Consider the following 17100-nt stretch of genomic DNA (forward strand, 5'->3'; position numbering starts at 1 on the left):
ACTTTTACTCCCTCCATTTGAAAACAGATATCGATTCTTTCGATTCCTTACTTTGTCAAAATAGGTTTATTACTTTCTTCAGCCTTCGGGGATGATGACACAATGTAAATAAGGATGTAACTAGAGAAAGGTAAAGTCAACTGCAGCTGATATCTTGAGGGTATAAGGCAGAAAAACTTAGGGACAGAAACAAAATGTAAACAGGAGCATTAACGATGGCGCAACAGATTCAGAGAAACGAGATGGCCTTATTTAAGAGAATTGTTTGATATTGTCAGCTCCAAGAATGATTTGTGGTGAATAAGTATGTGTCTTGTGGTAACCTAAAAACCACATGCTTCTGGCGTTCAAAAAAAAACCTACAAGGGGGGTTTTGGCCCTTTGCAGGAAGACCAGGGGCCCCCCAAAAGCTCAGGGCCCTTGGACAACTGTCTGTTCAATCCAAATTATCGTGTCAGAATTTATCTTGCATCAAAGCAGTGTTCAGTGCTTTATTTTTTCTCTGTATGAGCACTAAACAAGTTAATAAAAGAGGAAAACAGTTTTGTGTGCAAAGTCTTTTTTTTCGTATCATCATCCCCGAAGGATGAAAAAAGTATCAAGCCTGTTTTGACAAAGTAAGGAGTAGAAAGTACAGATGTCTGTTTACAAATGTAGGGAGTAAAAGTTAAAAGTGGTCAGAAAAATAAATATGCAAGTAAATATACCTAAAAAAAGATCAACAAGGATTGGATATGGTGATCATTGGATTTTATTTTTGAATAACTTTTCAGAAGTTTGTAGGCAAAATTTTTTGAAATTAATATGATTATTGACAATCCCTAAAGAGAAATGCACTTTTTTCAGTCTTAAGTATAGCATGAATTACACAGCAGAAGAACCAGATAACATACACATGCAGGGAGTGCTCAGGAAGCTCAGAATCAGGATATCAGTATATCTGTAGCTAAACACTTTTATTGTAGCTGTATAAAAACTTACTAACACATTATGAGACGCTTTTGGAACTTAAGTGCACAATGAATAGTTTGTTAACATGAATGTTCACTCAGAATATGGAATACAAACACCCTGTATACGTAGAAATGTTATCAGGATATACAGTACCTGTTTATATGAAGAAATGCATGCATTTAAAATGTCAGTGGTAAAATTCTAGTTTTTTTTTCATGACTGTAGCTGTACAGAGGCCTTTAATTACTGAAAAGAGGGAAATGACACCCTGTCCGAGAGCTGATGGCTAATAATTTGTTTTAGAGTGGCTAGAACTTAATGATGGAGAGATATTCAGAAAGGGTAGCATAATACAGTGAGCCCTTGCTATTTGAAAGGGATAAGGACCGCGCCCTGCTGCAAATAGCAAAAATCTGTGAACAATTGAAGCCCCCCAAAAAGTCATTTGCAATTTGCTACAAACATACATACAGTATATGCCACAAGATGAGAGCAAAGCACTTAAAAGAGGATCATAAAGCATCAAGACCATGCTTCTAAATTGTACATAATTACAAACCAATGTTACATAAACAAATATCCATCCATCCATTTTCTGAGCCGCTTCTCCTCACTAAGGTCGCGGGCGCGCGGGAGCCTATCCCAACTGTCATCGGGCAGAAGGCGGGGTACATCCTGAACTGGTTGCCAGCCAATCGCAGGGCACATAGGAACAAACAACCATTCGCACTCACAGTCATGCCTACGGGCAATTTAGAGTCTCCAATTCATGCATGTTTTTTGGATGTGGGAGGAAACCGGAGTGCCCGGAGAAAACCCACACAGGCACGGGGAGAACAGACAAACTCCACACAGGCGGGGCCAGGGATTGAACCCGGGTCCACAGAACTGTGAGGCTGACGCTCTAACCAGTCGACCACCGTGCCGTATAAACAAATATTCAGTAAAATTATTCAACACAAACCACCGTCAAAGTATTAGCTAGCACACTACCATAAAATACACGCTAGCACAAACTGACGTGACATCACACATGGGGAAACATATCACTGGCGTCGGACAAAATCCTCATATGTCCAAAACCATCACTTTTTAGAAAAACAAAAAAACAAAAACTGTTTGTGAGCCATTAACATTGTATTGTCAAAGAGACCAAGCCATTTTAAATACTTTAGATTGGTCAATAATTTGTAAAAAAAAATAAATAAAATAAAATAAAAAATAACACACCCGTGTGGAGACATACCAATAGCATGAATTTCCGAAAAATGAAATTGACCAAGCGGCAAGGTGGGCAACTGGTTAGAGCGTCTGCCTCACAGTTCTGAGGACAGTTCAATCCCCGGCCCCGCCTGTGTGGATTTTGCATGTTCTCCCTGTGCCTGCGTGGGTTTTCACCGGGCACTCCGGTTTCCTCCCACATCCCAAAAACATGCGTGGTAGGTTAATTGCCAACTCTAAATTGCCCGTAGGTGTGAATGTGAGTGTGAATGCTTGTTTGTTAATATGTGCCCTGCGATTGGCTGGCAACTACTTCAGGGTGTACCCCGCCTCCTGCCCGATGATAGCTGGGATAGGGTCCAGCACGTCCGCGACCCTAGTGAGGAGAAGCGACTCAGAAAATGGATGGATGGATGAAATTGACCAAATTTGAATATAGGACGTTTCGGCCAGACACCAGCGATACGTGCACTAACACTTAACACAAACAGTGTTAAGTCATTAAACTCACATTTTGGCATTTACACACAATTGTAAATGTTAGAAATACAGGCAAATTGTAATGGTAAAGTAGATTACACTGGCTATTGGTACAAGAGATAAGCAAAAACATAATTTCAATTTCACTTTGACTGTGTATAAGGTGCATTTAAGGACCGACAACATAACAGGACATCTCAAACGCAGACTAGAGAAACACCATCGACAAATTAGACCTAACAACAACACCACGATTCCACCAGATGGTGCCAAGGTCATACTTTGATTTCTCTTGCCCTTGAAAAAAAACAGCAAATAGCCAAGACTTCCAGCAAACAATGGAGGGTATATAATATGTGGGGGTTCACAGTATAGAATTATAGCAACAGATTCCAGTTCTTGAGTTCCCTTTTGTTTCTGCATTAATAAGCATTCTTGCCACTCGGGGTAGTAGCCTGTAGAGTTGGTGGCAGGACGGTCATCCTTTTCTATTTTAGGCGAAGTGACATTCAACACTGAAGCATAAGACTCAGTCATTAATCATAAAGAGTGTTTTAAGAGTTTGTCTCTACTGGTGAGTGAATATTTTTAACTTTAGATAGGTCGTTTCAGGTTTATGGTGTAATACTTCCCCAAAGGTCGGGGGTCAGGTAGCCGTCTGGTGTCGGCATGGCCTTGGGGACTGTCAGCTGAAGGGCCGGTATTGAATTTGGTGTCAGTACAAGGCTGTTTTGCCTATCGACATCCTCTACTACAGTATAGACAGGAGTAGGGTGAAAGTGGGATGTGGGATTTGTAACCGATTCATGGGAAGGTTGATGGTAGTCCTCTGAAGATGAACATGTGATAGAACTCAAATCTTCCCCTGTTGAACATGAGTCACTGACATTGCATGTCGGCAAAGATTGGCTCATTTTTCCTGCATTGAGCTCTGAGGTGTAACCTCTGTGATCTGTATTTAGCAGGAGCTTTTTTTCAGCTGTTTTAATTTCTTTGGAGTCTTTGAGTGTGTTTTCCTCCATCTCATCCTCAGGGTACAACAGCACCTTGCCAGAAGGCTTGACCTCGCTTACCTGCGTGTACAGTGCTTCTCTGACAGGGACTACTGAAGGAGGCTCTCCTGCTGTGGTGCTTGGGCTTGCAGAGCCAGGTCCGGCAGCAGCAGCAGCAGCTGGCTCCTTGTGGTGGATTTGGTTTGTGACGAGGGAATGGAAATGTGATGTTTCCGGATCACTGGCAAGATCAGGATCACAGCAGCTTGCGCGGCCCGAGTCATCATCCCTGAAACCGATGGAAAGATGTGAGGAATTGGAGAACAAGGATCGATCCATGAGGAAATCAGTGTCCAGGTTCGTTAGTCTGTCGCTCTGCTCCTCAAAGTCCAGATCGATGAACTCCACCCAGGGGTCATTGGTGTACAGCTCTGGCCTCAGCTCAGGGGGGGAGCCCAGGATAGATGTGAACTCCTTTAGCTTCCCTTTCTATGGGATAATAAAAATACAAATTTGACACAGAAGTTGACAACTTTTGTTTTATAATCACATCAAATATATCAATACATAACCACATATTCAGACATTGGTCAAAAATGGGTCCTGCCCTCGTAACATGGTCCTTTACCACAAAATAAGGTGCTTGCTACTAATAAACACCTTTAACAGAGGGGAGCACCACAGAGCCAGCGATAATGAACCAATACTGTCACTTACAAGCGGAAAACAATACAGGCACAGGGCGTCTCGAAAGCAAATAAAGAGCTGGCAACTCATGGATTAGAACAACAAGCTGGGTGCCATCATTTGTTGGTTCTATCACAAGGTGGTGATAGACATTAACTTAGGTACAGTTATATTTAACTACTATGTGCAATACATTTTAAATGAATCATTATTGAAGTACAGTTATTTTCCCCCGATATTTAAGTGCAGTGTTAATGTGCAAACTCTGCCTAGTTTTAATGTTGGTCATGATGGTGAGCCAAGTATTTTTTAGAGGGTACTTGGTCATGTTATTAAGCACTTCTTCCTTCTTATCACAGGTGATAATGTATTTGTTCAATCAAAATCAAGTATTAAACCGTGGATGAATACCTTTAGTAGTTCAGGGTCAATTCCTCTTATTTTAGGTCCAGGAACAGGTGGTAAAAGAATGACCATCAACCTTTAGTTAGCAAAAGGGAAACTGTCAAATGCAAATAAATATAACAAGCACATCTGAGCTTTTTTATTTGTTTAAACAAGTCCTCTATAAACTTGTACAGTAGCTTTTCATGAGAATGTCAAATAAAAAGTCGAAACTGTTGTTTTGACACAATGGCAGAAACTGCTTATCACTCACTTTTCCTGCTTCGATAAGATAACCAACATCAGGATGGCTATCAAGCACAAGGTGCCAAAGATGAGTAAAGCCACCAAAGGAAATCTTGATGCTGGAGAAAAAAAAACATTACTGTTCTTAGAAAAACAAACAAACAAAAGAAGTAAAAAAGCTCATTCTTGCATGTGTGTGATAGTTCCATGAGTGGTATATATATAAATTAAAAAAAAAATAAAATTAAAAAAAATATATATATATATAGTCCTCTCCGCCGGCACGGTGGCCAACTGGTTAGCTCATCTGGTTAGCACTCCAGTTTCCTCCCACATCCTAAAAACATGCTTGGTAGGTTGATTGGAGACTAAATTGCCCTAGGTGTGATTGTGAGTGCGAATGGTTGTTTGTTTCGTGTCCCCTGCGATTGGCTGGCAACCGGTTCAAGGTGTACCCGGCCTCCCACCCGAAGATAGCTGGGATAGGGTCCAGCACGCCCGTGACCCTAGTGAGGATAAGTAGTAAAGGAAATGGATGGATGGAGGGATGAATAGTCCCCTCCAAATGTATTGGAACGGCAAGGTAATTTCCTTTTTTGTTTGTTCCTTTGTTTCTGTTATATACCAAAGACATTTGGGTTTCAGATCAAAATATGAATAAGAGACAAAAGTTCAGAATTCCAGCTTTTATTTCATGCAATTTACATCAAGATGTGTTAAACAACTCAGGACAAAGCACCTTTTGTTTGAACCCACCTGCTTTTCAAGTGAGCAAAACTAATGGAACAGACATGATTAAATTACCTTAAAGTGAATAACAGTTAATATTTGGTGGGATAACCCTTACTTCCAATAACTGCATCAAGCCTGCGACCCATTGACTTCACCAGACTGTTGCATTTTTCATTTGAAATGCGTTTCCAGGCCTTTACTGGAGCCTCTTTCAGTTCTTGTTTGTTTCTGGGGGGTTCTCCCTTCAGTCTTCTCTTGAGGAGGTAAAATGCATGCTCTATTGGTTTAAGGTCCGGTGATCTACATAAAAATGCACCCATGCTAATTGGTAGAAGCTTCATCATGCAACAAGACAATGACCCAAAACACACTGCCAGCACAACAAATCATCAGGGGTAAAAAGTGGAAGGTCTTAGACTGGCCAAGTCAATCACCGAGCCTCAACCCAATCAAGTGAGCCAATCCTTTGGCTCACTTGAAAAGTGTGTGGCTTCAAAGAAAATGTGCTCTGTCCTGAGTTGTTTAACACAAGTAGATGTAAATACCATGAAATTAAAGCTGCAATTCTGAACTTTTGTCTCATAATCATCTTCTGATCTGAAACCCAAATGTCTTCAGTATACAACAAAAACAAAGGAATTTCCCTTGCCATTCTAATACTTTTGGAGGGGAGTGTATAGATATTCAATTAGTACAATACTTTAAATAATCACTTACACATAATACAGAAGCCCAATTTATTGACAGAAGTGCCATTAGACATCAATAGTGAAATTTGTTTCTACAGAACCAAGAAATAACAAACCTAGCATTGCCTATTAATATGCATCGATCCAGTTTCCATTCAGCTTCTCCTCACTCCGGGCGTGGGCGTGCTGGCGCCTATCCCTGCTACTTTTGGACGAGAGGGAGGGTACACCCTGAACTGGTCGCCAGCCAATCGCAGGGCACATATAGACAAACAATCATTCGCACTCACATTCACACCTACGGGCAATTAATAGTTTTCAATTAACCTACCAAACATGTTTTTGGAATGTGGGAGGAAACCGGAGTACCCATGCAGACACGGGGAGAGCATGCAAACCCCACAGAGGCGAGGCCGGATTTGAACCCGCAATCTCAGAACTGTCAGGCAGGTGTGCAAACCAGTCGTCCACTGTGCTACCTGACGATTAATATTTGTAATTAAAATCTAGAAGCCAGTAAAAAATAGTTATTCTGATGAAGTATCCTGATCTAGCATTCCTGAAGCAACCCTTGATTATAATATGAAATATTCCCATATAATGTTCCTGTATAGTGTCCCAATATACTGCTGTGTTTGGTTTTTACCTTCAGATGGGACGTGGACGAATATAGAGTCACTGAACCCTCCAAACTTCTTCTCACCGTGCTTTTTGCAGCGGACTCGCACTTCATAATTTACATTAGTTTGAAGCCCATACACGGAGCGATGTGTGCTTTTTACAAGCTCAGCCTGTGGTCAACAGAATAAGTCACCTTTCTGAAATTATTTTGCATTCATATTTCAAATATTAGGTAATATTAATAAACAAGGAAACTAAATAACAACTAACCTTGTCTAAATGTAGAATAATCTTCCTTTACAATATTTGCAATACTGCTTTTTTATAGAGCACATACATATAGTATAGTTTTAAAAAAAATATATATAAAGCAGATTTAACACCCACCGTATCCCAGTGTTCAGAATGTACTTTACGGTATTGGACCTCATACTGCAAAGTCATCCATCCCATGTTGACGTCAGCAGATGGAGGCGGCTTCCAACTGAGCATTATATCATAGAAGCTACCAGTCAAACTCACATTCAGCATTGTCCAGTTTAGGCCGATAGGTGGATCCGGTTGCACTGCAAGGAAAAGTATACATTTCTTTTTCAATTACTGTATGATGTTTTAAGTGAGTCTTGGGAAAAGGTTTGTTTTGAATCATATTTTCAATCACCTACTGCTGTACTGGATAATGGTGGGTAGATGGTCTAGTATCAAACTTACCAATGTCCTGGACATTGAAGTGTTTCTCATCATAGAGGATGGTTTGATCCCTTGAGCGGAGTTGAATGCTGTAATCTATCCAAATGGATGTGTGGTTTTCACCGAAGAAACACTCGTTTAACCTTACTATGGAGTAATGAGGACACTCGCTCCACTCTTTAGAAGATGCATGCAGGGGTCTGCAAGGATGGTAAAGAATACAATATGTGATCATCTACACTGTAAATTAAGAGGTGGCTGGAAGTAACAATTTAGTGTGGGAACAATGAGCATGTTAATCATTGTGGATATCAATTGCTTACCATGGAACCGTTCTTTTTTCAAAGTTAAGCTAGAGTACTTTTATTTATGTGTGTGTGTGTGTGTGTGTCTGTGTATATACTACTAAAAGCACACTTGCTTTTTGTCAAAAGAGTGATGTAAAGCACATCTACTAACATGAATCGCCTCTGCATTACGCCTTTGTCATTAATTATAAAAAATTGAAATGCATCATTGTAGAAAACCACATTGCATCTCACCGGGCATCCTCCAAATAATGTTAAGAAGAGCAAACAAAACCACATCTTTACCCAACATGGAGAAAAGTAATGCTGTACTTCCAAGCAGCGTTCTTGTACAGCATGTCAGCAAATCCGCTTTGTTTGACGCAAATTGTGTTGTGACTGGGGGAAGGCCAGCAGAAAAAACACACACATTGCTCCAGGTGCATACACAAGGTTGAAGTACCCCTGGATGTTAAAGTAAAGTTAAAGTAAAATAGTAACTAATTGGGTTAAGTTTAAATGGTAAATGGATTTTTTTGACCATTCACCACTGATGTGAGTGTGCAGGGGGTTTGACAGCAAAACATTTTTTACAATATGCAAAGTATTTATTTTTGTCATATTATCTTATGCATGATAAAGGTAGAGTTGTATGAGTAGAAATGTTTATGTTGGATGTGTTTTTAAACACAGACCATGCAAAATACTGTAAGTGGAGGCCAATCGGTGTCTATCCATTGAAGCACGACTTTCTGAGAATGCACTGATTCATAAAGAAGCCAAATTTCTAATTTCTAATTTCCACTTAGTTACATACAATAGCAACAACAACAAAAAATACACCCTGTTGTTTGAATATAGTGACTTTGTTAATCAGGACTGAACGTTTCCCCTTACAATTTGGTAATATAGAATAAGCGCAAATCTTCTGGTTTTGAGAGGTTCTGCAAGGTTCCAACATCCCATCTGCAGTAGAAAGTCTCCATGTTGGTGGACACACACCTCGTGAGATGTGGGTACTTAAACGGTGAGTCTAGGGAAGCGAAAAAGGAAACGACAAGAGAGAAAATAATTAAAATATGACACGTTAAAGAGCTATTTTTATTCTTTTTCCTTTGAAGGAAGCTCAGCTGTACTTTAGTGGAGCAACTGAAGCTTTTAGTAAGCCACAGTGCAAACATTCCAATCTTCCTGGAAGTCATTTTACTGCTCTTCAACGAAAACTGCCACATTGCCACCGCACCTCTTATGGAAGGAGCTATTTTCTGTCTACAATGGCACACATTTTTTTTAGATTAAGTTTTACAGGCTTTATGAGCTCAACAAAAAGATTCGCATTATTTTGATTCTGAACACAGTGTTACCTCTATTCATGCACACTCACTTGTTGAAGCAATGAACAAACATTTACCAGGGAATATTAGCCACCATTAGTTTGTTGCGCACCAAGTTAATCAGTTACTAGGCTGTAGCACATTAATCAGTGGGTAAACCTAGGGTAAAATTGTGGCCCGTGGATATGTTAGGTACTGTCAAGTTATTGCTTTAAATCATTGCTTCACAAAGGTTTTCACCTTAAGATCCAGGCTTACAAAAAATGTATCACATTATAAAATATGACATATAAAATAATAATAGCTATTTATATATTTTTACCAAAAAAAAGTTACTAAATGCTTTATTCAACAGTATCAAAACAGCAAATGAATCAATAGAACATGGCAAAAATCAATAATTAAGTAAAAGCCAAACCATAAGTGAGTTTTCTTAAAAGAAGTTTGCCTTTCAGGCACTCCAAACTATTGTGTGATAAAGAACACAACACATGAATTTATCACGATTAACATGCATCAAAAATCCATTTGCAAAGAAAGTGTGTGTCTGCTTATAGCTATCAATAAAACAGGTTACAGTATTTACTTTGATACATGTGGACTGGACAAAAATTAACCTCTGACCTTTTTCGTGTACCGACCCCAATCTTACGAAAGGCTGCTTAAACATTGACAACCACCACGCTGTCATCAACAAAACTGATTTGCTTTGCGTTTTCATACAGTACACAAAGTGAACAAAAGATTATGACCACCTGTAAAATTTAAAATACATGCATAAAAAAAAGCTGTCCCAAAAATTCTGCCTTTTCATTGGCACTATAAATATTAAATTAACAATAACAACAGTTTTTTATCCATCTGTTTGTCAGCCGTAAACTGCAGACGCTTAAGCCATGCTTCCAAATAATGTTATTTAAAGCTAATAATAATGTTATTTAAAGCTAGCTCCGTCCCTAAATGCACACTACTGCCACCTGCAATTCTGACAAACTCAAATGAAGCTCTCTTTTCAATGTCACTGAATATTTGATAAAAATAACAAAACTTAAATATCACTGAAGAAAGAGATACACTTTCTGGTCTGTGTTGAGATCTCAAGTACTGTTAAAAAACGGTAAAAATTTAAATATGAGCCCGGTAAAACCATGACTTGTGTTCGCAGCACACAAAAATTTATTTCGCAGTGAATCGACGGATCCTTTAACAAACAGTGGTAAGACAAAATAACTTTGTATAGCAGCTTTTTTTAAATTTCAATTTGCATTACAATTAAATGGGTTCTTGCCTGCCACAAATGCCATAGAGCCACAGTTTCATGGCAATCAGTGTTGTAGATTTTTTTTAAATCTTGCTAAGCAACTTACAAACATACAGTTTTAAAAAAATTATATATTCTATTTTATACAGTTTGTATTGTTATTTTTTTCATCTTGTGTTACTTGTTACAACAGAGAGAGAGAGAAATGACATTTCAGTTCTTCTGTATGTCCTAGATATATAAAGCACTGACAATAAAAATCTGTGAATCCTTGAAAACACTGCCTGCATCACTCTTGACAGAGGTAACCAGTTGCATTAGTTGCAGCAACCTTTCCTGTTTACATTTCTGGGAAAGCAGTAGCAGTGAGCCAAACCCAACATTGCAGAGAGGGAATATAACAAGTCTGGATGAGCTGAGTAGTGAGAAACAAAGTGAGAACAAGATCTGAGGTAACACTGACTCAGTAAAGATGATTGATGACTTTTCCTGGCTCCACGGCTTCAGGGTTAGAGGTGTCAGGAGGTAATATAATCTGTTTACAAGACCAATGACTCTTTAGAAATATGCTGTGCTCAGGATAAAGGGAAAAATCCATATGATTTTCACAGTGCTTGCTGAGGTTCGGTCCATGGATCCAACAGTCCCAGAGGTGTACAGTATGTCAAATCACTTTATTGGTTCTTAAAGTGTGGCACGCGGCACACGATTCATCCTGAAATATCACCCAATATCCCCAACTTTTTTTGTGAGTAGTATGTGTGTGTATATACTGTTTACGTAATATATAGAGCTCGTGGTGGCCAATGAAAACATTGTGGTGGTTGACAGCACAAGAAAGCAATTGTAACTGATGTAGCAAACCCAAGAGACAGCAAAATCAAAAGGAAGGATAAACACATCTGAACATTATCAGGAATGGAAAAAAAACAGCTAAAAAAAGATGGAAGGTAAAAGCAACAGTCGAAACCCTTCCTAGTTTGGTGACCCTTAAACTGGGAGTGGCTTCTGCAAATTCCAAGAACAACATCTCTGTGCAGAAAAGCATACGGTAATCGTAGGACTAACTAAGACATCCCCCAAGCTTGAAGGAGGAAACACAAAGCTGTTCAAATGTGGCAAGGGGGGATTATTGTGCCTTAAGACAAAACGTGTAGGGCCTTGTTTACTAAAGGTTTTCACGGGCAAAAACAGGCGCAAACTTGATTGCTCACGCATGCAAATGTGGAAGCTAATCTAGACTGCGTCTGCTAAATGCGCTTGAGACAAATTATGGTGGCTAATTTTGCGTCTTTAAAAAACTTTGCGTCTTTAAAAAACACATCTGAAAGGCAGGTGCAAACCAGCACTTGTTCAGGTGCAAACCAGCACTTCTAACCATGACTGCAGTATTTGCGACAGGGAGAATCACAGGCAAAATGAGAGGTGAGAGGCTCAGAAAATGGATGGATGGATGGATGTTCAACATTGTAATCACGATTATTATATACCAATTATATACCGCCACAAATTTAAAAAAACATTTGCCTAAAATATTTTTTAAAAGGCCACTCCCCCCATCCATTAAGTGTGTTTGCCTTGAAATTTCACAAAGCAATTGTGGGTTGGTCTAATTTGCCGAAACTCGAAGGTTTGCTTTATCTTTAAAAAAACAAAAAACAAATCCAGCTCAAGGTGTTCTACAATACAAACTATACCATTCATCTATACATACAGTACATACATTGCTTAACAAATCCTTTATGAAGTGGACCACCGCATAGTTGCGGTTCGGCATTCGCGGATTCACCGGTTTATGGATTTCTCGGGGGAACCTATCCCCTTTTACATGTGGTACTTTTCCCGACCTGCATATTCGCATTTTTTTACATACTGCACTTTGTTTTGTGGGGAGTACTTTGACAATGGCTGTGAAATACCGTACTACAGATTTAAACAGGCTTTTTTTCTAAGAGCACATAATTATCATAGTGTCAACCTGTAAACTGAGCAGACTGCATTTCTTTGATTCCATGTCAAAGTATGTGTTTGCTCAATCTCTGTGAGAGAACAAGTGCGCACTAGACTGTCAGTCTGTTCGCACTTAGTACAGCGTCCAAACACATTTCTAAGATAGCAATATGTATTACCAATTACTCCTTCTGAAGCTAGGCCTTTCTTTTATTTAACTGCAGGCTACCAAAGGCTTAAGTGTGAAACCAGACATCTTCCTTCATCATATTTAGACGAGTTCATATGCATTTACATGATTTACAGAAGAGCAGGAAATGGCTCGTTTTTTTCCACACTTTCTCTGAATGACAATGTGCAATACCTTCTAAAAGCCAATTATAATACTTTACAGCTTTTGTGTTTGTACGGGCCTGATAATAATTACTGTGTTACTGTCTTATTAACATCTGCCAAGTAGAACCACTTCCATCGGCTTCCTGGTGAGCTCACAGTGCATACATGTTATGGAGAGTCACCAATCCGAATTGTGGCAGATCCTTCACATTCAGCCAAAACTCACAACACCGATTTTAGTGCCTGTGAATGTTCTCATTTATCCAGGTCATTTCATTCTCAGGTCATTGAATTGAGTGCAGCTGGACTGTTCTGGCTGTCTAAGAAGATGTTTCGCATCTCATCTGAGCAGGCTTCATCAGTGCATGCACATAGGCCAGATTGGACAACTCTAGCCTATTGGTGATTGTACTTGCGGTTCTGCTACCGAACTAATTTACCTGTAACTTAAATTATGAGCGAAACATCTAGATAAAGAAGCTGCTTTTTGTGTTGAGTGACATTAGGAGCGGTTTTTGATATGGGCGATACAGGGAGCTGAGCAGCAAATGCGAATATGCAGGTCGGGAAAAGTACCAGATATAAAAGGGGATAGGTTCCCCCGAGAAATCCATAAACAGGTGAATCCGCGAATGCCGAACCGCAACTATGCGGTGGCGCCTATCCCAGCTGACTCTGAGCGAGAGGTAGGGTACACCCTGAACTGGTCGCCAGCCAATTGCAGAACACATATAAACAAAAAGGCATTCACAGTCACATTTACACCTATGGAAAATTTAGAGTCTTCAATCAACCTACCATGCATTTTTTTGGGATGTGGGACAAAACCCCTGCAGGCACGGGGAGAACATGCAAACTCCACACAGCGAGGCCGGATTTTAACTCGGGTACTCCGAAATGTGAGACAGATTTATTAACCAGTCGCCCACTGTGCCGCCTTCTACTTAACATCCATCCACCCATTTTCAACACCGCTTATCCTGGTTAGGGACGCGGGGCGTTGGAGCCTATCCCAGCTGACTTCGAGCGAAAGGCGGACTACACCCTGAACCGGTCGCCAGTCAGTCGCAGGGCCACCACGGCAGACACGGACAACCATTCGCACTCGCATTCACACCGTCACTGAGTGGGACCTGAACCCTGGCTGCCTGCACCAAAGTCAGGCGAGTGTACCACAACACCATCACTGACTTCTACTAAACATGTATTACAAATGTCAAGATTAAAAAAATGCATCGTTCACAGTAAACAGACCGAGTTACATAACAGATGAAGCACAGGATGTCCGGATGCGAATGGTCAATGGGGGATCTAATTTACTGTATGTCGGTGGATAAAACAGGATCCATGTATACAAAGCTTTTCTTCTGTCCCAGAAGGGTTGAATGGTCAAAGCGGACACATTAAACAACTTGCCATTGTTAGAGTGGAGCTCTCTTTGCGCTGCAGAATTCCTGGGAAGCCACTTCCCTAGAAATCTGCAGGATCCTCTCCACGTGGAGGGCTTTGTGGTCGTGCAACACTTTTTACCACCAACGCAGGACTCTCCAATTCAATAGGCTGTATGATATTCCACTATTTACTGTAAATTTTCTTGTAACCCTATTGAAAGCAAATTACCAGTGCAGCTGTTCTTTCCCATGCATTTAAAGCAAGAAAAGCAGGTTGTAGGGAGTGTCCATGCAACATTTGTGCGCTCAACAGGGGTTTAAAATCATGATGAATGTACCTTATTATGAGTTATCCCAACATGCTAAGACCCTTCTATCAGGGTATCTTGAACAAATAAGTCAAAGACAATGGTGTGTAAATAAATCCTTATCTCAAAGACATACCTTTGTCAGAAGCGGATTCCAATGCTGGGGCAGTGAGAAAGTGAAGAAATAGAAAGAGAACAGCAGCCATGATCTTGACCTGTGGAGAAAACATATGGGAAATGTGCTCAGTGCAACCCACATAGCTCAAACCACAAGGCATAGCGAATCTGCACTGTGAATCTGCACTCCTTACTTGTTTTATTTCAAGACGACGGCAGCTAGAATACACTCCACACTCTTATAAGATTTTCAGACAGATTTTGGCCCGCCCACATTCAGGCCAAAAATCTGCCTGATTGACATATCAGCCTGCTGATGCCAGCGACTGAAGACGGGTATATTTCCTTATACTAGTATGCGTTCTTAGTTTCTTCATAAAACGATGCTCTTGATCTGCCCCCACATTGGCTGTTATTATTATTTTTTTTGCAATAAGACATGGTGGCATATCAATTTTGTCGATGTAAAAGGGGCGTTCCTAGTGCAATTAGTTATTCAGCGATTGCTCCCAAACAGATTGATATTATTGGAAATCATTTTCTTGAGTAAAAAAATACATAAAGAGAAAATGTTCGTGAAATATAGCCCATCTGGATGCTGTAGGTTCTTTAATTCAGTATGAGCAAAAAACAAAAGCCTTGCTCAAAGGCACTTGACAGTTGTGAAGGAAGCAAGCTTGCATCTCTCCAACATCTAGTTCTCGTCAGCAGCGGGACTTGAACCATAACTCTCTGGTTCCGACGCCGCCTCCAAGTATAGTATTGAAATGGTTTATGAAATGTAACTGCATTTTCATAGGACGCCTATTACACATACAGTACGGGAAAGAATACATAAATGACCTCACACCGTTTAAATTAAAATGTGGAGTTTTGTCACCCCCCCCCCCCCATTCTTGTATAGTATCTGGTCATTGCTCAAACAGACGTGGGTTAAACCTGCTTTAGTAAACCTCGTCGGCATTTTCATTTTCAGCAACTTTTAGGTTGGTGGAACAGGCTGAAAAGGACGCTATTTGGTAGCAAACAGCACCTAGGGACCACTTAGACAGATGTTTTGCCCGTTGTTTAGGTTACAAAGAATATTCGGTTTACATCTCCAGATAGTTTTTACTGCAAGACGGATTTTTCCCATATGTGCTGAGGAGGATTGCGCAACACTCCCAGAGAAAAGTCAAAACAATCGGGGGGGAAAACAAAAACAAATCAAAAACAGCGGAGTTGTCACTTGCCTTTTTATAGCACGTTAGACAGTCCGTAAATCTGATGGCTAAATGGTTAAACCAAGGAGTAAACATGCAGAAACACGGAGAGAAGACAGGAGAGCTGACTCAACTCAACTCACCGCTGAGCAAACAAGCGTCCCGCACCCGCAAGATTCCATCGCTTTCGTTGATTTAACTACACCAAACTGGAAGACTCAACTACCTCCATAACACCAGGGAATCGCCTATGTTTACAAGATCGACGTATGCTTCGTTGTAAAAGAAAAAAAAAAAAAAAAAAAAAAAGTGTGGCGAACAATCAGCCAGTCGGAGTTGTGAGTGCAGCAGCAGTCCTTGTGCAGACAGATACAATTGGGTGAAACGGAGACTTGGAGTTGCGCGCGCCACCTGTTGGTGAAATTTGGGAAGCGCTGCAAAAAAAAAAAAAGGTGAGATTTCCCGGAAGTGGACGGAGTGAAGCCAACCGTTTTAGGATGCCTGCACTGTCTCGAGAAAATAGCCGCAATAACAGTTATGTTCACCAACAACTACCAAAACTGAGCATTTCTACTTTGAAAAGGTATAGGAAAGCAGGGTAAGTTGATTGGCAACTGAAGCCACTCTGCCTGAACTGCATTCAGGTCATTCACGAAAGAAGACCAGATAAGAAAAACACAATGAAAAAAGAATTTTCTAACTTCTAATCTCTATTATAATACTGTTTTTGATGATACCGCCCATAATACCTATTAGTCATGCCATGTATTGAACCGCAAGATTCCCAATTCATTCATTAAATAACATTCAATAATGTAAAACAAAGTCTCTTTCACAATTAGAAAAACAAAACAATGGGTGGTACTTCCTGAGAGGTGAATATAAATAAAATAGACCATAGTAGGTTAAAACAACAATGACAACAGAAATATAGACGGTCAAGTTAAGCTAAAATAAAAAGAAGATGGTATACATATGCCATCTTCTTTTTATTTCATCTTAACTTGACCTTATACATATGTTGTGGTAATGCAGCCCTATGGGGGGCACAAGTGCAAATTGTAGGCCGGCCCCAGGCCCGGATAAATCCATCCGGCTTAAAACTTTGCCAAACAAATATGAGCGTTCATCCAAAGAATTCCATACCGGATCGGTTGTGGCCCGGGTGAACAACGTCCGCCCTGCAGGTTGACGGCGCCGGTGGAAATTCAGCTACTG

At 40.2% G+C, this 17100-nt stretch overlaps 1 protein-coding gene across 5 annotated transcripts; it reads right to left on the reverse strand.

Moving 5' to 3' along the window:
• Positions 1-2527: 2527 nt before the first annotated feature.
• Positions 2528-16256, reverse strand: ghrb (growth hormone receptor b). Of its 5 annotated transcripts, none has more exons than XM_061698300.1 (10): positions 16026-16256; positions 14700-14778; positions 8881-9016; positions 8290-8382; positions 7718-7896; positions 7394-7572; positions 7032-7176; positions 4993-5083; positions 4746-4815; positions 2528-4136 (listed from the first exon to the last, which is right to left on the reverse strand). In XM_061698300.1, the coding sequence occupies exons 1-10, from the start codon at positions 16062-16064 to the stop codon at positions 3270-3272; spliced, it is 1878 nt and encodes a 625-aa protein (XP_061554284.1). In that variant the 5' UTR covers positions 16065-16256; the 3' UTR covers positions 2528-3269. The 5 variants fall into 5 exon arrangements, with proteins under 5 accessions (XP_061554284.1, XP_061554285.1, XP_061554283.1 ...); XM_061698301.1 differs by having other exon boundaries at positions 16017-16256; XM_061698299.1 differs by lacking the exon at positions 16026-16256 and adding an exon at positions 15913-15994.
• Between the last annotated feature and the right edge of the window lie 844 nt (positions 16257-17100).

This window comes from Phycodurus eques, chromosome 15 (assembly GCF_024500275.1).
Source record: "Phycodurus eques isolate BA_2022a chromosome 15, UOR_Pequ_1.1, whole genome shotgun sequence".
Classification (NCBI taxonomy): domain Eukaryota; kingdom Metazoa; phylum Chordata; class Actinopteri; order Syngnathiformes; family Syngnathidae; genus Phycodurus; species Phycodurus eques.